Below are 24,316 nucleotides of genomic sequence, written 5' to 3'. Positions count from 1 at the left end.
AATGTTTGCTCTCAATGTAAAGGGAAAAGCAGATTAAAGGGCCCATGTTTTTGAAGTACTGGGAACCTGACTGACCTACCTGAAATATGCTGTGTAAATAATTTGTCATGTGATCTCCTTACCCTCAAGACACCTTCACTGAATATGCTATATACATAATTTATAAAACAGTTTCAAGCGTGATTGCAAAAAGTTTCTCCTCATTGGAAAGGGACGTTTGATATTTATCTGCCAAACTCTTTACTACTTTCCAATTAAAGATAAATTTAAAGAAGTTTCTGAAATGATAATGTGCTTTACGGGGAAGGTGATTTAACTAGAAAGAAGCTTTTAAAAAAATGACTATTTAATCTATAACACTAAATACACCAATAATTTAGATCGACTTCTGATTGAAAGTTATGATTCTTTGTTGTGGCAGATTATCAAATGTTCTAAATTGAGGCTATTCTAGGACATAGTTTTTAATCTAAGTCATATTAAATAAAGTTTATGGGGGCCCATTGTTTTAGACTAGCCTCTTGGACTAGGCCCCAGCAGACCAGACTAAACTAGAATGGAGTTGCTCATGCTAGGTACCACATAATTAAACTGAATTCTGAAACAGGCCTGGTTTGTTTAAGTAACAAACCAGAAGATTCACAACAACCAGTCAAAAGGGGCCCAGTTTACCTGGGCATGATAAGAAGTCTCCTCTGTTTTAACCCTAAAAGGAAAGTAACTTTTGAAACAGTCAATCTGCTTTTTGTTCTGTTTCTGCTTTTCTCAGAACTTTTTTGTCTATAAAACCAATTCCTCTGCTCAGCTCATTGGAACACTTATTCTATTTTATAGAGTAAGATGTTGCTCAATTCTGGAATCACAAATAAAAGCCAATTAAGACCTTTAAATTTGTTGTAATTTTATTTCTTAACAGTCATTAGAAAAAAAAAGCGGATGCATCTAGGAGTGCAAGATTATTTACATGTAGTCCAGGGGGATTACATACATTTTAGCTATTTTGTAGAAGGTATAATTTAATCAGGAACACAAGTTCAAGCACAGCCCATGAGAGATGAAGGGATATGAAGAACACTAACTTTGGTTTCTAAAGGAAAGTGTGTAGAGTGTACATTCTTACTCGTCTGCAAAGAGGGTGGATGAATGAAAAATGAAGAAGGGGGTGTATTCGTTTATACTTATGAAGGCATCTGCTCACAATCAGTCGCTTGTAGAGAGAGTGCCAGCTGGCAGGGTACTTGAGTGATGTAAATTGTCCATCCGCTCAGAAGAGCAGAAGTACAAGGAGGCCTTGTGCGAAGGACTGAATTCCTACCCAGAGGACAAGGGAGGGAGGTTCTTGTAGATATCTAAATGAGATCTACTTCCATTTTCCACTTTATTTGCAGTTTTCAACATGTCATTTTTCCTGCTGTCCCAGCTACGATTACTGTTTGACTTGAGTAATCAGTTTCCCCCCTTCACTGCAACTGCTGCTTATTAAGCCTCTGCCTGGTGGGGGGAGGGTGGGTATAGGAGGGGGCACTGCTGGAAAAATGGTGTCACTTTTTCCAAGAGTGTTGTTTTCCTTGTCTTTCTGCTTCACTGGTTGATTTTTGTGAGCTGTATAAGAGCTAAAGGATATTATTACAGATTTCATTTTTTGAAATGCATCAAAATCTCCATCCCCTCCCCTACCTGCTAATCTTTTTGCTTGTTAAGGAAGAAAGTGCTTCTTTCTGTGAAATCGTAGGTAATTCTAGGGGTATCAAATGTAATTGAATTAAATCTTATAAAATTTCTGAATGGACTTCCTTCTGCTTTTTTTTCATGATAGTAGAGAAAAAATTCAAACTTCCTTGGACCAAATTTTAAAACAGTATGCCCTGCAGAAGAAGAGGTTTTAGTAGAAATCTTTGTTTTTGTATTCTTTGATTTCTTAGATCTGGATTGGAGTGGGTCACCAAACTTTTTCTGTGAAAGGCCACTAAGTTAATATTTTAGGCTTTGCTGGCCATGCAGGGTCTCCACAATTGCTCAACCCTGCCCTTGTAGCCAGAAAAGCAGCGATAAACAGTGTAAAGCATTGTTTACAAAAATAGGTGGTGGGCTAGATTTGATCTTCCAGCTGTGGTTTGCCAGTCTCTGTCTTGGATTCTAAGCTACTTAAAGTGTGTCCTACCTCCCTGCCTCCCCCCTTCCTCTTCCTCCTTCCCCTCCCTCTCTAATTACTATGTGAACATCTGGCACTTCGTACTTAAGCCCCCCTTTTAATGTATATTTTTTAAATACCTAAAATTTCTTCTCTGAAAAATAAATATTTCTATGCTAGTCCGTAGCCAACAGAATGTAACGCCCTCCCTGAAAATGCCAACATTACCCGACACAGACTGGGATTAAACAAGTCTAGGCTTCTAGACAAAGAAGAAACAGTGTTTTCTTATCTTTTTGAGTGTACTGAAGCAGAAGTTAGCTCTTTGCTTTCAGATGTGTCCCTTATCATCGAGAATTGCTGGTGGTCCTGTATCATTTTATTATAGGAAGGAAGGATGGACACCAGAGAGGGTGGGGAATTTGGTTTACAGGGAATCTTGACCAGTGCCTGCCTATAAAGGGTACCACTGTGAAATCCCCAGCAGTAAGTAGGTTTTCTAAAAATCAAGTGTGTATTTCTACTTGCCTAGGTTTTAGGACCTTGTGAATGCAAGTTGAATGATAGAGGAAATTGGCTTGGAGGAAAATGTTGGGGAGTTTGGGTTTAGCTGGTGCAGTCACCCCTAGACTTGGATGTGGAGTGAGTACCCCTGTTGACTTTAACATCTGTGTGTGTCTTAAAGAAGACTGCTACTTTTCTGGTTTATTGTCTATGCCTACAGTTGACACGTGGAATAAATTGCACATTAAAATGTCTGACATGAAAATCAGAAGAGCTTAAGTTCATTCCACAGAAGCCTTTTGTTAGAATCTTCAAAGGATGAGAACCAGGATGAAGAAGAGTTTACAGTAGGGAAGTATTTCTCAACTGTAATTGTACATAAAAATTGCCTATGGTGCTTTAAAAAAATACAGAGTCTGGGGACACATGTTCTCGGGATCTCCTAAGGGCTGTCACAGACCATAAAGTTTAAGAAGAAAAAAAAAAAATACAGAGTTTGGGACCTCACCCAAAACCTACCAAAATGGAACTTGTGGAGATGAGGCTTAACAATTTGCATTTTCAAAAGCTCTGTGGGTGATTCTAATAGCCAGTCTGGGACCTTATTGTGGGCCAGATTATGAGAACTACTATAACAGGAAGACATAGACCTGGGCTGGCTCTAATGGAAAGGAGCCTTCTAGAGCGCCTGGGGGTTTTGAACTGTTGGGTACAGATAACTCTTTTTAGTCTGGATACTTACAGTGATCCTGAAAATGTATATTATGCCTTTTCTCTTTAGGAAATCTTTGGGAAGGCTTTTTTAGAGAACGTCTTTGTGGATGAAAGGGGCTCTCTTTCTCCACATCTCTTAGACCCACTCCAATCCACTCCAAACCACCAGAGAAAGTCCTCATTGTTCAGTAGAAATCCAGCTGCCACACTGGATCATTCCCATCAGCACAACACATGATGTCTTCCCATCTTAAAAAGCAATTTGTTCTTGAACACCCCTTTCCCCCTTCAGCTACTACCTCATTTCTTTATAGAAAAATTACTTAGTGGGCTGGGTGCAGTGGTTCACGCCTATAATCCTAGCACCTTGGGAGGCCCAGGTGGGAGGATTGCTTGAGACCAGGAGTTCAGTGTTGCAGTGAGCTATGATAGTACCATTGCACTCCATCCTGGGCGATTTAGGGCTCTCCCCTGTCTCTAACAGAAAATAAGAAAAATTACTTGGAAAATTGTTTTTATTACCTGTCTCCAATGCCCCCTTCCCTTGTGCCCAGCATTCTCTATGGCTTTCATTCCTGTCAGTTCTAACAAAGCACTTCAAGGTCACACCTCCAGGTTGCCAAATCCAGTAGCCAATGCTCAGTCTTCATCTTTCTTAGCATTTCAGGAGTATATGACAAAGTTCAGTTGGTCACTCTCTTCTTCTTTTTAAAAGAAGCTTTTTAAAATTTGGCTTCTGGAATTCTACTCTTTTGGTATTCTTTCTACTTCAATGGCTTTTCTCTCCAGTCTCCTTTTCTGGGTCCTCCCCATTTCCCCCATTGCTAAAAGTTGGTATGTCCCGAGACCCAGTCTGTGTACCTCTTATCTATCTATGTCCATTCCCTAGTTGTTTTCCTCTAATCCCATGGCTTTGAATACTAACTGTATGCTGACGACTTCCAGATTTCTCTCTCTTGCTGCAGCCTTTTCCTGAACTCCAGACTTTTATATCCTACCTGCTGAATTGATATTTTCACTTAGAGGTTTCGTGGGTATCTTCAACTTAGTATATCTGAAACTGAACTCCCAGTTTCTTACTCTCCATCCCCCCATGGCTGCTTCATCATTCCAGTTGTATAAGCCAAAGCTTGCACCCCACATCCAGTCCATCAGTAAAAGTGGTTTGTTCCACCCTCAAAATATGTCCAAAATACCATTATCTGTTAGCTGGATTGTTGCAAAACTCATCTAACTCATCTTCTTGTTTCTCTGTCATCCCTTCTGTAGTCTTTGGTCAGTACAGCAACCAGTCATCCTTTTGAAATGCTAGTTAGAGCCTGTTACTCCTTTGTATAAAATTCTCCAGTGGGTTCTCATCTTATTCAGAGTACAAACCAAGTCTTACAGTGACCTACAGAGCCCTCCATGTTGGCATTCCCTCCTCCTTTCAGCTTCTCTCACCTCATCTCCTAATACCTTTCCACCTTACTCACTGCTGCTTCAGCCGCACTGGCCTCCTCACCACTCCCTGGAACTTGCCAGCATGTGCCTGCCTCAGGGTATTGCACTTGCCATTCCTGGAATGCTCTTCCCATTCCTGGAATGCTCTTCCCCCAGATGTTGCACTGTTTTACTTCTTCAGGACTCTGCTCAGATTTCACCTTATCCATGTCATGAGACCATCTCTGATAATGCTGAATTAAATAGGCTCCCCACAAACTTTCTATTCCCACTTCGTTTTTCACCGTCATCTGACACACAGAATTTTCATTTTTATTTTAAAATCTATCCCTTACCCAAGCATGCTCCCTACTTTTACTGTAAGTTCTACAAGGTTGAGACCTTGTCTTATTCTCTGCTGATCCCCAGTGCCTAGAACAGGGACTGACACATAGTAGGTTTTCAGTAAATGTTTGTTGAATGAATGGAAGAATTTGGACTTGAGCAATTATCAAGACCAGTCATAGCTGTTAACCTTGACCTAATGGGTGGCTATGGTAAGAAATTAATAAGCAATTGTGAAAACTGAGAAAGCCGTTTTAGTATGTAAGATATCTTATGGTATTTGTAATTTGTAATTATTTCCTCTTTTAAGGACAGATGTAAACAGTACATGATCAGGGGAATTAGGGACCAAGTTTATTAGGAATGAAACTAAAGAATAAAAGGCACTGTAGCAAAATGAAGGATTGGAGGGTTTTTTTTGTTTTTTGTTTTTGAGATGGAGCCTTGCTCTGTCACCCAAGCTGGAGTACAGTAACACGATCTCAGCTCACTGCAACCTCTGCCTCCCGGATTCAAGCGATTCTCCTGCCTCAGCCTCCTGAGAAGCTAGGATTACAGGCACCTGCCACCACACCCAGCTAATTTTTATATTTTTACTAGAGACGGGGTTTCACCATGTTGATCAGGCTGGTCTCGAACTCCCAAACTAAGGTGATCTCCCGCCTTGGCCTCCCAAAGTGCTGGGACTACAGGTGTGAGCCACCGTGCCCAGTGGATTAGAGTATTTTAAATAGCACATCACAGTGGACTTTTAAGTTCACTTAGCAAATAGTTGTTGAATAAAAAAAGTAAACTATTAGTCAACTTTTTGTGACTTTGTGGGATTATTGGAGTTGACCTTAGTCTATTACTATACCACCATGACTAGGTATTAGAATCTTGTTTTTCTAATTAGATTGTTTTCTCTTTTTAAAAAAGCTATTTTTCACTCTTCTGTTATAGATAAAAGCCAAACTATAGCCAGCTTTCAATAGTATATGAATATCACAGAACAAGAAATAGCTTCCCACAAAATTATGGTGTCTTTTTCATATCTTAACAATTACACATTTCTGAAATATGGGCTTGTGTAGCTTATATTTAATTGCCTTTTTATTTCTTTAGTGTTATAATTAACTTAGTTGCCTTCTTTGTGACTCCGTTAAATCTCATGTCAGTCAAATCCCTGTAGTGGGATCTTTGTTCAGCAGAGCGAGTGGATTTTTTGCCTCAGCTTACACGAGTGGGGGTGAATATTGGCCTTGTTCCTTTAGCCCAGCTCAAGGACTTATTCATGCCTGTAGTCTACCACCATGAATTAGGTCTGGTATTGAGTCTTGGAAGCATGGGGTTTGGGTTAATAAGGCATATTCCCCAGTTCTTGGCTTAAAATTTCACTTGGGAATCTTATCTTTTTTGGTGAGTATATCAAATAAAATGGCAAAGATGTGCAGATTAGGATGAATTTATTGTATGTTTTGATAATGGAAATTGTTTGTACCCTCTAACAGTGATTTGCACTTATTTGAAATTACTCTCCAAGGGTGTTTGACATTCTAGTGTTCAGTTAAGAATTCTCTCTGTATGCATATAATGGCTGTTTTATGATCACATTTTAATTACCATGATAAGTCAATTTTGGCCCTTCAGTTTATTGAAGTGTATATGGCATTTTGGGGCATTGCAATTAGGCAATGCAAGCAGAAAGCTTTTATTTTTTAGAACTTCTGCATTAGGTTAGTGCTGTGATCTTATTTAACCATAGCACCAAGTAGTATTTTGAGGGTGATAGGGAAAGAGAATTGTCTTTTTGGCTTAAACTTTAATTTTGATACTTCATCGAAAAATCTAATTTCCATAGAGATTATGGGTTTATCTTCTCCAAAATCATACCGTCTATTTCAGAACTTTTGTTTTCCTCTTAGCTCCATAGTGATAATCATACCATTATTTTTATAATAGCTTTTGATACAGAATTCTGTTAGCTTTAAAAAATTCTAAAATGATATCTTCTGTTTTACCTACCTGCTTTGTTATATTTCACTGTGGCAACATAGAATTGAGACTTTCCATATTCCATCTCTGTTCATCTTAGTTAGCGTGTCTTTCCGTTATTAACAATGGCCCAAGTGTGATAGGAAGTGCTTATTGCCTGTACTCAGAAAACATGACTGTTGAAGCCCTTTGTTCATTCATTTGAAAGGGATACTTTCTCAAATTGTAAGTTCCATTGCATTTGTTGTCATAAATTTAGTTAGGAATTACTATTTTATACAAAACTGTAAAGGTTACTTGTCTGCATTTTTAAGTTGTGCTGATCTAAATATACTTTCTAAGGGATTGTCCTCTTGCACTGTTGGCATTTGACTGATTGACAAGGGGGAGGCCATGAAAAGGGAGTACAGAAATTTAGGGGAAAGGAACAGGATAATAAGTTTTTAAAAACAAACAATTTTGAAGATAAGTTTTAGCCAATAGAAACTAGCCCTTCAACAGGCAATAATGAGGACTGAGTTTTTCAGCATCTGGAGTGACTGCACTGTACCAGACCATCTTGGTATATTCCTTATGTGCTTAGTTGTTCTGTAGTGCTTCCGATCATCTGCCTGTGTCTGCTTGAGGATCCCACAGTCAGTATTAAGTTGGCCTTGGGTCGTCTTAATCAGTGAGGCTCTATTTGTGCAATCCATCCGCTGAGGTGGAACAATAACAGCTGGTGTGCAGCTGGATATGTTGTCCTGGGAACTCTTGTTTCAGCCAGCAGTTATGCTAACAAAATTGAAAACATTTTCAAATAGTTGCTTTCTGTGACTACTGTTTGTGTTAACTGTTTGGAGATCCCATTTAGTAGCCTAAACACACCCCATCTCTAATTGACTTTGTGCTACAACTTTATTAAAGTTTTATATGCCTAAAATCAAGTCTGGCTTCAAGGAGAGCATTCCTTTTCTGACTTCCAAAGAGTTAACACATAAGAGCCAGTAGTGAACCAGTGACTCCTAATTTGATACTTTAGAATGAACTAGTTTTCTTTTTCTAATTCAAGCTGTGGAAGGGCATTTTGCAATTTTGTAAAATTCTATATGGCTATTGTCATTCATTACTAAACTCTAAAGGAGGTTGTTTCACAAGATCCTTATGGAATTTTTCTGAGTAGCACATAACAGAGGAGCATTTATGTTCCCCAGCAGTCAGTGCTTGAATCCAATTCTAAGACAAGAAGAGTTTCTCCCTTATTCAGAGAGATGAGAAATACTTTACCACGTAGGAGGCTTAAGCAGAATTCCTTGGCTTGGTCCCACATGAACAAAGGCTGGATTCTCATTGTCGACGCGGCCTGTTCCCCTCCTCTCATTCCCTCAACCAGCATGAACTGTAGGATCTAGAGCAGGAAGTATTGGTTACTTTTGTGTGCTTCATTCTAAACATCTGCCCTTGAGTTTTTTGTTTATGGAAGGGATATGGCAGGGGGAGGAAGAGGGGCAGTAGAACACTCAGAAGCTAAACATTTTTTTGGTGGTGTGTATATCCATGGTTAGTCTTCGTGTGTGTGAACATGGGGTGAGGAGTGGAAGATGTTCTGGTTGAATAGTTGCTGGAATACATCCAGAAATGCACTTACTGTTTTCCTTAATCATTTAGCTTGGCTACTTTACCTTAAAGCCATACTGTCTACTTTCACTTGCTCCCGCAGCATGTTGATAATCTAGTAGTGTCATCAGACTGGAAATTAGAAGACCTGGTCCTGTTTTCTATTCATCTATCTGTTAACTGGATCTTCTTACTTTGTCAATTGTGAAAATGAGTAGGATGGACAGAGTAGGGAAGTATAGTGAGAGAGAGAGGACATGGTAACCCTCAGGTAGAGCTATTTAACAGAATAAAAAGCTCCTTAGTGTTCCAGTTCTGGTTGTAGTTAATTCCAGATAACACATATACCTCACACTTTGACCCCTCTATTCCATTTTCTGTATTTGCCTTCTTATTTATCCAGACTGGATTCCAAATTCCTTGAAGCAACTTTATTCCCCTTGTCTTGTTGTCTTTCTTTTACATTGGCAGAGGGGATGCTGAATGCTGCAGCAGAAATCACACCTCCACAGAGATGTTTGTACAAAGGCATGGCCTCCTGCTCTCTTCTCAGCCACCTGGTCTTCGCCCAGTAAGCCTTCTTTTTTCTAGTCAGCTATCTTTGCTGGACTTTACATTAGCTATTATAAAGTTTCTACACTCTGTTCAAATATTCCCCACCCAACATTACTCCCTGTCTTTGCCGCCAGTCTTTAGCAGGTATCCTTGATTTTCACTACACAGAAAAAAAGTCATCAGTAGAACTCGAATTTTAACTTCTGCCCCTTAAAACCTACAATGTCACTTTGCATATGCACCCAGACAGAGAGCAAAGAGGCAGGTTTGCTTCTGTAGAGAACCAGTCTCCCAACAAACATGGAATCCCATTCTTGTTTTCCAGCTTCTATTTTTCACCTTTCCCTCTCTGCTGACTCAAATACAACAGCATTTAATACACGTTCATCTCTATCAGAAAACAAAAAAGAAAAGAAAAGTCTTTCCTTGGCCCTGTAACCCTTCCAAATATCATCTTCCCCTCCTTCTCCTCTTCTTTAGGCAGACCACATGGTAGATTAACTACACTCACTGTGTCTGCCTGCTGTCTATTCTCAATTCCTTTGTTTTTGTTGTTGTTTTTTTTTTTGAAAGGGAGTCTCACTGTGTTGCCTAGGCTGGAGTGCAATGTCGCGATCTCGGCTCACTGCAACCTCCGCCTCCCGAGTTCCAGCAGTTCTCCCACCTCATCCTCCTGAGTAGCTGGGATTACAGGCGCGTACCACCACGCCTGGCTAATTTTTTGAATTTTTAGTAGAGACAGGGTTTCACCATGTTGGCCAGGCTAGTCTCGAACTCCTGACCTCAAGTGATCTGCCTGCCTCGGCCTCCCAAAGTGCTGGGATTACAGGCGTTAGCTACCGCGCCCGGCCCATTCTCAATTCCAACCACTGCCATCTTGTCCCTGGCACTGCTTTTGGTGCAGCTGTGACCTCTGTGGCTTGAAGCTGACGGATACTTAGTCATTATCTTACTTGACTCTCCTAGCAGATTTGAACCCCATTGATTCCTCCCTCCTCGAAACCATCTTTCCTTGGCTTCTGTGGCATTTTTATTCTTTTACTTGCCTTCCTCCCTCTGGCTGCCCCCTCATAGCCTCCTCTGTCATCTTCCTCTGTGTGTGCTGTGAATGTTTGTGCACCTCAGGGTGGTCTCAGAAGTCAGCTGTCACGGAACACACTTGCTCCATATGCTTCAACTGTACTCAAGTCTCCAGTGTCCATCTACATACTAGTGAGTCCCAAGTCTCTGTCTCTAACTCAGACATCTCTCTTGGCCCGTCAAACTGCTCACATCCAGCTCCCTACAGACATTTCCTCATCTACTGACCTGCAGGCATCCCAAAACTAGTGTATCTGAAACTGAATTCATCTTCCCATCCTGTCCCTGCGCCTGCCTCCAGTCCTGCCCACGCTTCTCTGTTCTCTATTTCAGTGAGTAGTACTAGCCTCCACTTGGTTCATTTGAAACTAGAAAACTGAATGTTATTCTTAATCCTTCCACCTCATGGAATGGGAAAAAGCAGCTTTGACAATGAAACAGGATACTAACAGTGACAAGTTGAGGAGCCTTTCAAAAGCAGCTCCCTATCGCCTTTGTAGTACATCAGTTACTAAGTTACTATTGAAAACGGCTTCCTACACCTCACTGAGGTCCATTCATTTCTCTCCATTCCTCTGTTCCCATTCTTAGTTCAACCTCTGTCATCTCTCCTGGATTACTGCCACATCTTGACCTCCCCATCTTCGTTCCTGTCCCTTCCAACCTAATCTCCACACTGATCTTTCTAAAAAATCAAACCTGATCATGTATTTTCTGGTTTAATGCCTTCAGTGGCTGGCCATTGCCTTTAAGCTGAAGTTGCTCCTTAAACGTGACCGTAGCCTGGTGTGCTCTGCTTCTTGTTTGCCTCATCTCCAGCCACTTCTGTAGTTCTAGCTACCCTAGACAACTCTAATTCCTACGGTGATCACTCCTCTGTGTTCTCTGGGCTTTCATACATGCCATTTCATGTGCCTGGATGATGGGTCCCTGTTTGCTTAGCTCATTCTAAGCATTCCTCGTGTCTTGGATTTAGATGCTACTTCCTCTAGGAAGCATTTCTTGAACTCATAAATCTGGGTTAGGTGATCTTCTCCATGCTTTCCAAACATGATGCACTTCCCCTGTCATGGAGTCATCTCATGATGATTTGTAAATTGCAGTTGTCTTTATGCGCCGTTGGGTTGACTGCAACTCTGAGGGCAGTGCACGTGACTCTCTTGTCATGGAGATGTGTGAGCCTCCATACAGACTGCCACAGAGCTCCCTCATTTCCAGCTGTGGCTGTAGATTGGCATGAGAAAGGTAGCCCTGCAAATGAAGCTCAGTGCCAGCAAGGCCAGGCCAGCACCTGCAAGTAGACTGCATCAGAGTTTAATGCTAGCATAATTGCTTTCTGGACATTTTGCTACTTGTGGCTCTGTGTCTGTGGCCGCAGCAAGAGACATATGCCTGGTTCTTTCAGAGGGTGGCTTTGTAGTACAGTTGTTGATTGGAACACAGGATGCCTTGATTGATTTTACCTTCTCTCCTTCGGCCCAGTCTGCTGCCGTTGGGTTGCTAAAGAACAATGAGATATCAGAAGGATAGAGAGAAAATAGAGAAGGAAGGATAATCTATAATCTACAGACTTAGTGAGCAAGCCTTTGAACAGTCCAGGCCACCTACTCATGAGTAAAATTACATTGTTTAACCATTCTGTAATGTCTTAGATAGTGAGTCTCTGGAATGCCACAGATACTGTACTATAACCTCGCCCTCATTCAAAGGTGATGTCTTGACATTTTTGACGCAACAAAGAGATACAGGTAAAACTTGCATTCTTTTAACAGAAAGTGTGTAAACTGTATTTGTGTGACCTGTGTCTAGGCAAAATGCACTGCATCCTAGATAGAATATTCATGTTTGTATAATATCCTTTGGTAACTGTACCAGGAACAGTCAGGTCCTTTTATGTGAACGTATTCAGAATCCCAGTTCAGGGATTTTCTTTATAAACCCTATTGTGGTAATGCCTTCTATTTGTATAGAATTTTACGATTAGTCAAGTATGTGTAGATCTTAGTTTGACCTTCCAACAACTCTTGAAGTAGGTGGGGCAGGGATTGTCTTCATTTTTACAAAGAGAAAATGGCAGAGCAGAAATCATATGGTTAGTAAAGGAGGGAGTCAGGACCTGAACTCAGGTCTCAAAATGCCCCATCCTGTGTTCTTTCTGTTATGCCACGTGGCTTTATGTTGAAGCTAATGTGTGTGCAAGTATGTTTCATGTATGTGGGGGACAGTTAATCCAACCTCCTCTAAGATCTGGGCCAGTTGAGAAATAGTCGGATATTGCTCATCCTGTCAGTTTTATTATAGAGAACGCTCAGTTGAAGAATGTGGCCTGGACACATAGCTCACATGGGCTTTCTGCTCTTTTCCTCCCTGAATTGACCTCACCCACTTACTCCCAGATCCAGCAGCAGGACAGCGGCAGGCCCCACCCCACACAGAGGCAGAGCCGCACTGTATTGCACTGAGTGCAGGAGAGGAGAGAGGGGGACTCCAGCCGGCAGCCAGAGAGAGACAAAGCGGGGTCCAGGCCACACATGAGGAATCGCTGCTTGTCTCTCAGGGACTAGTGGGTACGAGGAAGTGAAAGTGGCAGAAGTCTCTCCTCAACACTTCTGAGAGCACAGAAGTTGCTGTTCTGTGGGTTTTGTAGGAGAGGGTTGGGATGGTTCTTGAATTAATTGGCTTAGGGAGAAAAAACTGTAAGCTCCTTGAATACAGTGATCTCTGTGTCTTCACACATTCTGTCCCCTGATGTGTATAGCATAGAGCTGAGCATAGATTTGTGCCCAACAAATTCTTGTTGACCAAACTGGGATCTTCACTATAACATAGAAGTAGCAAAGTATAGATATTGTTAGAGTTAGCAAGACCCAATGTGTGAATGAATGGTGATTTTATATTTTACCCATGTGAAGACACACTGGCTGGCAACCAAGCCATCCTGACCATAAGATCACACTCTGGCTTTTGCAGGGAACTGTCTGCCCCAGTGACTGCTGTCTTTACCTCTCTGCTCAGAGCTCATTTCTCATATATTCTCTTTTGAACATATTCAAACAACCTTTTTAAACCTCCTTTCTCCCTGTCTCTTTTTTCCCGCATTTCATTGTTCATCCACTGAAGGAATTTTTTTTTCCTCTTTCTTATTCTACTCCCTGCTACATCTCTCAAACACTGTCCTCCCTTCTTCAAATGTCTGTATCTTAACTTGGTAGATAAGTAGAAGAATAGAGCTGATGATATTCTTTCTGCGTCAAGAGTAACGTTACAGTTAATAGAGAATGAGGTTTTTAAAAAGTCTTAAAGGGCCTGGAGACCCATTTAGAAAGTTAGCATATATTTGCTTTTGTATCTTTTAATTAAGCTTTTGCTGAAGTACCAGCATTAAGAATAAATGTACTTTTTATTCAACTTTAGTTTTAATTAATAGTATAAGTACAGTACTGACATATGCCACCAGTTTTCATTGCACACAACATTTCCACAATGCACATCACGACAGGCCTTTATGAGCCAACTTATGGACCCAACTGCAGTTTGTCATTTTGGGGGAAAATACGTAGTTTTCTGTTTAGAATAGCCTGTCTTCTTGGTTTGATGTGTACAAGGAGATTTATATCCTTTGTCAAGTTCCAAACTAAGCTGGGAATAGAGGGCATTTGTTTGCTTCATACGTATGATTTATGACCTTTGATGTGTTTGTCCCACAGGAAAAGCTTTTGACATCACCTATGTGCGTCTCAAGTTCCACACCAGCCGCCCGGAGAGCTTTGCCATTTACAAGCGCACACTGGAAGACGGGCCCTGGATTCCTTACCAGTACTACAGTGGTTCCTGCGAGAACACCTACTCCAAGGCAAACCGCGGCTTCATCAGGACAGGAGGGGACGAGCAGCAGGCCTTGTGTACTGATGAATTCAGTGACATTTCTCCCCTCACTGGGGGCAACGTGGCCTTTTCTACCCTGGAAGGAAGGCCCAGCGCCTATAACTTTGACAATAGCCCTGTGCTGCAGGTAAATTCTCACAGGTTGGCCTGAAGCCAGCTAGTTCTACAACATGCAAGGTGTGGGAAGATTATTGTAGTGGGGCTTGTGGTCCCACTTCTGAGGTACGGGGTCAGAGTAGAATACTTGAGCAACACAGACAGAGAGCTCGATTCTGCTCTCTGAGTACTATTAATAAGTGAAGGAAAGTAGTTTTGTTCCTGCTGCCTGGTTGATGTTTGTTCTTATGCACTTGCAGATCTATTCTGGGATGTAAAGTTTACACATTTTTTAAAAAGTCAAACAATTTTAACGTTAGTCTCTGTACCTGAGGTGGAAACATTTTCCTTCTGACCTTTTGAAGAGAACATTTGACCTAATTACCCAGATTTCTTGGATCTTTTCTTGCCTATTTTTTGATTTGACAAAATAAAATGTATTTTTTAAAATTAGCAAAGGGGAACTGTTGAAGCAAGATATTTAAGAATGCCATCTTCTTTCATTTTTACACAAGAAAATTTTGATTAGGTTTGTCTGGCACGATTGCTGATCATTAAAGAAACTCCTCATCACCTAAAATGGATGATGTTAGTAACAGGATATGGATGTTAGTAACAGGATATTAATTTAGGTACCCATAGCACTGTACTTAAACATTGTGATAGAAACATTTCCCTGTTTGAGAAGGATTTCTTTTTTCTCTTGAATTCTACATGCATATTCCTTATACACCATAATACGGAATTCTTCTATGTTGCTCATATTTCTGCGAACTTTTCATATGTCCTGGCTATTTGATTATGGAAAAGCTGGTGAGCCTCATGCTGTACTCAGCACTTTAACACAGAATTGGAGATGCTGCTGCATGTGGCTGAAGTCAACAACCACATGGGGATAGCCTTTGTCAGTTGACTGAAACAAGAAAGTCTGATAATGGGTTTTTAAATGCTGTGTACATTATATGAAAAGCTATTGTGATTTCTAAATAGGAAATACCCCATTTTTCTAGGGTTTCTAATTTGGATCTTCTTATTCTTTCTCACCGTTATTATGTTCAGGGACTCTCTTTCTAATTGTATGGTTTTGGACAGTGACAAAAGATAAGAATATATTTTTCTGTGGGTCCAGTTGCCCCCCTTCCATTGTATTTCTGTAAGTTGCTGGGAAAGCATGAATGTGAAAGCTGTTGGTAAACTCTGAGGTTATGGTGAGCAATGAGTGTGCTTGCCAACACCTTGCAAAAAAGTGTTTCTTGCAATGGAGATAAGTTGTGTTCAAAATAAATGGCCGAGAGAATAGCTGATTTTGATAGATGAAAAAGCAGGGCCAGGCGCAGTGGCTCATGCCTGTAATACCAGCACTTTGGGAGGCGGAGGCAGGTGGATCACTTGAGGTCAGGCGTTCAAAACCCACCTGGCCAACATGGTGAAACCCTGTCTCTACTAAAAATACAAAAAAAAAAAAAAAAAAAGTTAGTTAGGCATGGTGGCAAGTGCCTGTAATCCCAGCTACCCTGGCTGGGAGGCTGAGGCAGGAGAATCACTTGAACCCGGGAGGTGGAGGTTGCAGTGAGCAAAGATCATGCCACTGCACTCCAGCCTGGGCAACAGAGTGAGACTCCATCTCAAAAAAAAAAAAAAAAAAAAAAAAAAAAAAAAAGAAAAGAAAAGAAAAAGCAGAAGACCGAATGCCCAGTGGAGAGGTGACCTACAAATACTCTTTAAGTTGATCAGCTAGCAAACATTTGCCAGACTTCTTTCTTTCCTACAGCAAATTATTGCATTTTCCTGTCCTGATGAGGCAACAATAGAAAGAACAGAGAAAGAACAGTGTGGTCAGTAGAAAATGCAGTGATACAAAGTTGTAACTGTGGTTTTCTGGCACCTTTGCTAACTGTACACCCGGTCAGCCTGTCTTGAGCCATTTCCCCAACTGTAAGAATTGTGATGTTTGTTGCTCTTTATGCCGTAGAAACTAGTGAGACTATATGAGGTAATGAGACTATGTGTGGTAAAAATGCTATGGGTTATGACCTTGCATTTAAAAAAAAAATGCTGTGGGCATCTGCATAGACGTGGTCAGTCAGTTTCATTATGCAGTAACATGAGTTACGTGTCTCTGGATGTAAGAGCTCTGTCTCTGATATCCAGTTGCCAAGGAGGTTGAGCTAATTTGACTTTTAGCTGATCTGACAATGAGAGAGAACTCTTGCCTCTCTTCCTCTCTTCATTGCTCCCTAAACCTCCCTGCAGAAGCTGTAATCTCCCAGATGGGGAAGGAGACCCTTCTTGGTTTCACCATATTATAAGTATTACTAAGCATGTATTGATTTATGGTAATAATTTACATTTATTAAAGCACTTACTATAGCATACTATAATGTGACAAGCACTGTTCTAAGCCCTTTGATTTTCTACCTCAGTTAAACCTCACAGTAACCCTGTAAGGTAGATACTTTTATTGTCTCCATTTTACAGATGAGGAATCAGAGGCCCAGAAAGGACATAACTTGCCCCAAATCACACAGTTTAAGTGGCAGAACTGGAATTCAAAACCTGCAGGGTCTAGCTCCGGGGTCTGTTCTTTAAAGATGCCCATTAGGAAAAAAAAATGGCTTAGCTTTTTGAGAAGCTCTTATTCAAAGAGAGCTGTGATAAGGTCGAAGCCTTGTAGAAGATATAATAAGCATTAAACACAGAAATATGTTTAGCTATTTACATTACAGACGACTAAAAGATTCCTACTGTTGTGGCCATGAGTAGGAGTTGTTATTGGAGTTCCAAGTTTGGATATGGTGAAATCGTCGTCTCTTTTCCTTTCTAATTATACTTGAAGGCTTTGTGGAGATTAGCTTTTATGAGCTCTCCATGTTGTTCTATATGCCAGGTATTTGGTGTGGCTTAAGGCAGTGGTTCCAAATCAGAGCTGTGCCTCCCAGACTCACCTGGAGCCTTCTGAAAACATAGATGTCTGCACCTCTGCACTTGCTTGTTACGTCTCCAAAGGTGATGTTGTTGTGCAGTCCCTAGGAAAGACTTAAAATGGAAATGCTGTCTTTGAGTGGTTATATGTAATACACCACCCCAAAACCTAATGGTTTTAGATAACTGTGATTTATGATTTCTCATGATTCTGTGTTAGCCTGGGTCAGTCACCTGACAGGTCAGCTGGGGCCTGGGTCTCTGTCTCCCTGTGGTCTTTTATCATCAGGAAGCTTGACCAGGATTTACACCACAGCGGAAGTGATCTGGGAGGGTGAGTCCCTGTGCACAAGTACTTGTCAAGCCTCTGCTTATGTCACATTTGTTGATGTACCCTTGGCTGAAACCAGTCACACACCCAAGCCTAGAGTCAGCAGAGAAAGAGACTGCACTGGTTGTGGGCCCTAGCAGACATGATTCACTGGGATCATTAGTATAGCATTCTACCACACATGTAAACATCTGCCTAAGATTAGCTCAGTGTAAGGGCTTAGATCTCATAAAACCTAGGGAAAAACTCTACAGCCCCCATGCTTGTCCTCTGCCATTATGGTACACCTACCAACTTGATAAGTTGTGGTTTCTTCAAATTCATTCATTCACTTAGCAAATAATAGTTTGCATACCTACTGCATGCTAGGGAAATGGCAGTGGACAAAATAGAAATTTCCTGCCCTCATGGTACTTACAGTGTGGTGGGAAGGGGAAGGTGTGTGTGGAAAAAGACAATGTAAATAAAATGAGAGTGGGAAATAGGGAGTTGGGTAGTGGTAGCAATGTTAGATAAGGTGGCCAGGGAAGGCCTCAGAGAGAAGGTGATATTGTGGGGAGGGTCAAGACAAACACAGACAACATCCTGTTGGTTCAAGCCTAAGTAATGATTTATTAGCGAGTACTTGAGCATCTCCCTCAGATCTGTCAGTAGGGGATTGGGTTGGCAGGGAGGAATAGATGTTATAAAATGGGCAGGGGTGGCCAGGCGTGGTGGCTCACGCCTGTAATCCCAGCACTTTGGGAGGCCGAGGCGGATGTATCACGAGGTCAGGAGATCGAGACCATCCTGGCTAACACGGTGAAACCCTGTCTCTACTAAAAATACAAAAAATTAGCTGGGCGTGGTGGCGGGCGCCTGTAGTCCCAGCTACTCGGGAGGCTGAGGCAGGAGAATGGTGTGAACCCAAGAGGTGGAGCTTGCAGTGAGCTGAGATCACGCCACTGCACTCCAGCCAGGGCGACGGAACGAGACTCCGTCTCAAAAAAAAAAAAAAAAAAAAAGGGCAGGGGCAGGCAATGACCAGCATCTCTGATCCAAGTGTGGTGCCCCATGAGCTCTAAGCTGGTATCCCTTACTGGATTTTGGGTGCAGATACAGGATGGAGGGAAGGGGCATGTGTATCGAGTCCCTAATGTATGCTGCACATTATATTTTATTTAAGCCTCTCAGCAGCCTTGCAAAGAAATTAGTTATTATCCTTGTTTTTGGAGACTCCGAGTAGTAAAGTAACAAATTAAAGAAGGGAAGAGTCAAGAAGGAGAAAAATATTAGAAAATTAAAGAAGTCATTGAGTATTATAATAGATTTAGTGCTAGAAGAGGGCGTAAGTTAAATGATAAGTTAGTGATTTAGAACATTTTGTCACATTTATATCATTTTCAGTCCCTCCACTTCTCTTTTATGTTTCTATTTTTGCTTCCTGACAGGAATGGGTAACTGCCACTGACATCAGAGTAACTCTTAATCGCCTGAACACTTTTGGAGATGAAGTGTTTAACGATCCCAAAGTTCTCAAGTCCTATTATTATGCCATCTCTGATTTTGCTGTGGGTGGCAGGTAAGTAAACTATTAAATTAGTCTTGAAAGTGTTTGGAGCTTTTGCATAGAGGTGAATCTAGCAACTTGTTTACAACTATGTTAATACCGTTGTTAGATGTTTTCTTTACCAAGAATAGGAGCGGCAGTCCTTCCTGTGTGATAATGCTTAGCTGAAAAGACAGACAGCAGCCTAGGATATTTTCACTGTGAGATCTTCTTGTTGTTCTGGAAACTAAGCATGTAGGTTTTCCAAAACCTTGTCAAATCCACACACTTAGTGAATTCTTATTGACAATTTAAGTGCAAAGACACTGTGAAGCACTTGAGGAAGGGTAAGACTCACCTTATCCTACGGAGAAGTCCTGACCTTCTCGGATCTTACACATGAACAGGGTAGGCAATGTATGAATATGTGAAAACTGAAATACTTGTAATCACCTGTTTTTAAAAAATTGATAAAGCAGCAGTAGAAAAGATGCCACATATCAAGAATGATCCAAAACTGCCAGGCTAGAGAAGCAGATGCCATCTAAGCTGGGTCTTGAAAGCTTTGGATAAGGAAGGAGAGGATGCCTTGGTTGGATGCAAGAGGATGGACATGTCGTAAGCAGAAGTTTAGAGACGGGAGAGTATAAACACATTTAACTGAAGGAAAATCTCTTAAATTTGTAGAGTTGTAAACCAGAAAGATAGTTTCGTGGCCAGAGACCTTAAACAGCAGGTGAAGAATCTTGGACTTACCTCCCCTGTGTTAGACCATGAGATCCCAAAAGGAGAAAACTTATTTTTGTTTACATTGTTTCCGGTATGGGATTGGTGCTTAGTGAAAGTTGATGGGAACTGTACCCAATGAGAAATCAGGCAGAATTTTTGGAGTAGGACTCTGGTAAGAAAACAGTGGGCCAGGAGGATTAATGTGCAAACAGGGTAAAAATAGTGTACAATTGAGGGAATTTATATTCCTGTTATGATGCTGGATTAGGCAACAAATACATGACATTAAGCTGGTGGCAGCAGAATGGAAAGGAACATATAGAGGCATTTTATTGTGAAGGAAACGTTACCAGGACTTCAGTCAAAGGTCCTTTTAAGATTTAGTGATCAGGAGAATGGTTGGTACCATTAACAAAATAAAGAAGATGAGCTAAACTGAAGAGTTTGGTTATACATATGTAAAATTTCAGGTCATGGGGGACATCAAAGTTTGTGCAGCAGTCAAGGATAAGAGCTTGAGAGAAGATGAGAGCTGGAGATCTAAATTTGGGACTCGTCCTGCCACACTATCAATGATTCTGAAGTATTTTAGTGTATCAGTGAATGGTAGTTGAAGCTATGAGACTGATTGCTGTCATTAAGGAAGCAAGTGAGGGGAACATTACGACTCCATGGTGCACATTAGTATTGATGGGAATTTCCATGAGTCCTTAATTTGTTATCATACTTGCATCTAGGGGATCTTTCAGGGATTCTTGCTCCGGACAACCTCAGGGGATATTAGTCTGACTACCAAACATCCATATGGGGGTGAGGTATCTAATGTGTCTCACCACCTTTAGGTCGGAATACTTTAAAATCATTATGGCAGATAATTGCTGATGTTCATCAACTTATTTTGTGGTTTTGCAATCCTGAGCACATAAATAAAGCACTCCTTGATCTTCCCAATAACCTTATGAAATAGGCATTATTATCATCCCTGTTTTACAGGCGAGGCACGGAGGTTAAGTTACATTGGTAAGTGACAGGGAAGGGTTTCAAACCCAGGCAGCCTGGCTTCAGAGTCCATGCTTTTCTGAACCACTATATTCTGCTACCTCTTGACACACATGTTTGACTTCAGGAATTCATCCTACAGATAGCCTCAGAAATTGTCAGGGACTTTCTTTTCATGTCCGGTTAATCCCTACCCCTGTTAAGTAAAGCTACCTTGTTTAATTTTTTTTCATCCTTAAAAATTCAGACATCCATTACTTAATCTTGCTCAGTTCCTCAGTTTACACTTTTGAATGGTAAAACTTCTTTGTGTACATAGTTTTTCTGTGTGCCTTTCTGGGACTTTGCAGCTGTTCCATTTTTTGGAGTATCTCTTCTCTCCCCAGATGTAAATGTAATGGACACGCAAGCGAGTGTATGAAGAACGAATTTGATAAGCTGGTGTGTAATTGCAAACATAACACATATGGAGTAGACTGTGAAAAGTGTCTTCCTTTCTTCAATGACCGGCCGTGGAGGAGGGCAACTGCGGAAAGTGCCAGTGAATGCCTGCGTGAGTGCCCCATGGCATCAGTCTGTCAGTTGTCTTAAGGACTTCCAAGGGTGGAAGAAGGAATGGGTGACTTTCTTTTATTCCTCCTTGAAAGGAAAGCTCTGAAAGGCCAGCTTTTTGTGTAATTTGAGTAGTATTCAAGTCAGAGGAAAGTCATAGATGAGGGCAATTCACTGTAAAGGCAAACTGAGGGTTTTGTGTTTCCTTCATGAACACATGTCCCAGAGTTGGAGCAGCATCTGCAAGGTTTAGAAATTTGTTTGGATCCAAATACTGGGCCAGTGTAGTCTACTCCAGAATATGGTTTCTCTAGTCGTATTTGTTCCCCTTTAAAATACTATTATTTTTATCAATGCTCAGGCATCCAAGGTAATTAACATGTATCAAATATAATGAGTTCTAGGCTAAGAGGGCCATTCCAAGATTATTTCTTTTTTCTTTTCTTTTTTTTTTGAGACTGAGTCTCACTCTGTCACCTAGGCTGGAGTGAGTGATCTCAACTCACTGCAACTTCCACCTCCTGGGTTCAAGTGATTGTCTTGCCTCAGCCTCCTGAGTAGCTGGGATTACAGGTGCGTGCCACCACGCCGAGCTAATTTTTGTGTTTTTAGTAGAGACGGGGTTTCACCATGTTGGCCAGGCTGGTCTCGAACTCCTGACCTCCGGTGATCCACCTGCCTTGGCCTCCTAAAGTGCTGGGATTACAGGTGGGAGCCACTGCGCCTGGCCGCACAAGATTTTTTCTCAAAACTATTTTTTCTTTATCTCACTAAAGAGTACAACGGGGAGAATTTTCCCACTCCCCTGGTGGAGAGGTGGGTAGCTTTGGGAAGAAGAATAGGTCCTAGTATTCCTAGAAAAAGGTAAAAATGAAAAAAAGGTAAAATGAAAAAACTTAAAACATTGTTTATCCCTTCATAATGTCATGGTTTATTCTGAACAGAGAAAGAAATCTCTGGAGAAAGGAACCTTTTAATCATGATTTTAAAGCAGCAATAATTTTCTTATGTCCTTACAAATATTGTTTATCATATTCTGTTAAGAATAAAGAGAAAAAGAAGATACTCTTAACTTGCAGAAATTATTGGCAGAGGCTGGGAACGGTGGCTAACGCCTGTAATTTCAGCACTTTGGGAGGCCTATGGGGTTGGATCACCTGAGGTCAGGAGTTCGAGACCAGCAGCCTGGCCAACATGCTGAAACCCCGTCTCTACTAAAAATACAAAAATTAGCCAGGTGTGGTGGTGCACGCCTGTAATCATAGCTACTCACTTGGGAAGGTGAGGCAGGAGAATTGCTTGAACCTGGGAGGCGGAGGTTGCAGTGAGTCAAGATTGCGCCACTGCACTCCAGCCTGGGCAACAGAGTGAGACTCCGTCTCAAAAAACAAAAACAAACAAAAAAATTATTGGCAGAAACCCCGAGAAGGGACCACTATCTTAACTCACGACTATTTCCACTGAACTGCCGAGAGGAGATTTTCTTATTCATGTTTTCAACAAATCCTAAGATTTGCAAGTAAAATTTACAGCCTCCTCTAACATTTGTAAGCACTTGCTTGACCTTCTTTAATTCCATTACTGAACTGTAATATTCAGTGTTGGAAGCTCTACAATAAAGGCTGGTACAAGAATGAAATACTCCTAATATGTGGCATCTAAATAAATGGACATGTGTGCTTGAAAAGCATTCTGCTTAATAATGTCGTATTTTGAGTCTATCCAGGAAGTTACTTAAAGAACCAAACATTGCCAATTCACCTCTAGCAAATGGACTGAGTACTGTAGCTAAAGGACTTTGATGAGGAACTAAGTCAATTTGCTTTTCTCGTTGGTCCCTTCAGCACTGTGACACTTCAAAGAGTGACATTTCTGGATGTTGTGACAATACTACATTAATTGTCAGGATGCTAGGGCTAGGGAAGAGAACTACCCTCTCTCAAGGAGGGAGCCATGGCATTTGCTTTAGCTGTAGGTTGGGACAGTGTGGACAGTGGTGTTATTCTGCTTCACCGTCTCAGAACATCAGATCTTCAGGTGGGTTGGGCTTGGTGGATTGAGGGGTAAGCTAGGGCGTCTTGAGGGAAGAGAAATAGCTAATGAAGGAAGGAAAAGGGCACTTGAAAACTAACTTAACAAAACTCTAATTTTTGGTGGCAATAACTCAAGTTTCTAAAAAAGTTTTCAATTGTAATACTGTACTATGAAATAACTGATCATAAGAAAGAGAGAAAAAGAACAAAAGGGGCTGAGTATGGTGGCTCACACTTGCAATCCCAGCACTTTGGGAGGCCAAAGTGGGAGACTCATTTGGGACCAACCTGGGCAATATAGTGAAACCCTGTCTCTGCAAAAATAAAATAATTAGCAAGGCATGGTATGTGCCTGTACTCCCAGCTACGTGGCAGGATGAGGCAGAAGGATCACTTGAGCCTGGGAGTTTGAGACCAGTCTGAGCCACAGAGCAAGACCTTGTCTCTGCAAAATTTTTTAAAAAAATTAGCTGAGTATAGTGGCACACACCTGTAGTCCCAGCTACTTGGGAGGCTAAGGCAGGAGGAGGATCACGTGAGCTCAGGAATTTGAGGCTGCAATGAGTTATGGTGACACCACTGCACTTCAGAGTGAGACCCTGTCTCCAAAAAACAAACAAATCAAAATGTGTTCATGATTTTGGTTAGAAGTCTGCATTAAAAAAGAAAAATATATTCCAAAAAAGATGTGTTCGAATATTTTTTTTAAACATCCTGTTCGATTTGAAACCAAATAAAACTTCTTTTTATTTACTCTTCAAGATACTGTCTACATTTTGGGAAGAATCAATAACTCAGAAAAAAATCTTTTTATTATAAATATAGTAAGGAATTTTTGTGACTACAGATACTTGGTCTTGAAATATGGTTGTGCCCTGCAGGGAATATAGCTGCTTAACAGATCACCCATTTGGAGTTGA

The 24,316-nt window shown here is 41.1% G+C and overlaps 1 protein-coding gene across 1 annotated transcript in view; it reads left to right on the top strand.

Annotated features, from left to right (window-relative positions):
• Positions 1-24,316, top strand: part of LAMC1 (laminin subunit gamma 1) — a 122,259-nt gene that overhangs the window by 65,943 nt on the left and 32,000 nt on the right. Inside the window, exons 2-4 of the mRNA XM_001162648.7 lie at positions 14,029-14,333; positions 18,986-19,116; positions 21,198-21,364. Of these exons, the coding sequence (XP_001162648.2) occupies positions 14,029-14,333; positions 18,986-19,116; positions 21,198-21,364 (603 nt within the window). The remainder of the gene's footprint in view (positions 1-14,028; positions 14,334-18,985; positions 19,117-21,197; positions 21,365-24,316) is intronic.

Source organism: Pan troglodytes, chromosome 1, assembly GCF_028858775.2.
Source record: "Pan troglodytes isolate AG18354 chromosome 1, NHGRI_mPanTro3-v2.0_pri, whole genome shotgun sequence".
Lineage (NCBI taxonomy): Eukaryota > Metazoa > Chordata > Mammalia > Primates > Hominidae > Pan > Pan troglodytes.
The sequence above is the reverse complement of the archived record's forward strand: the minus strand, read 5'-3'. Positions and strand labels throughout refer to the sequence as shown.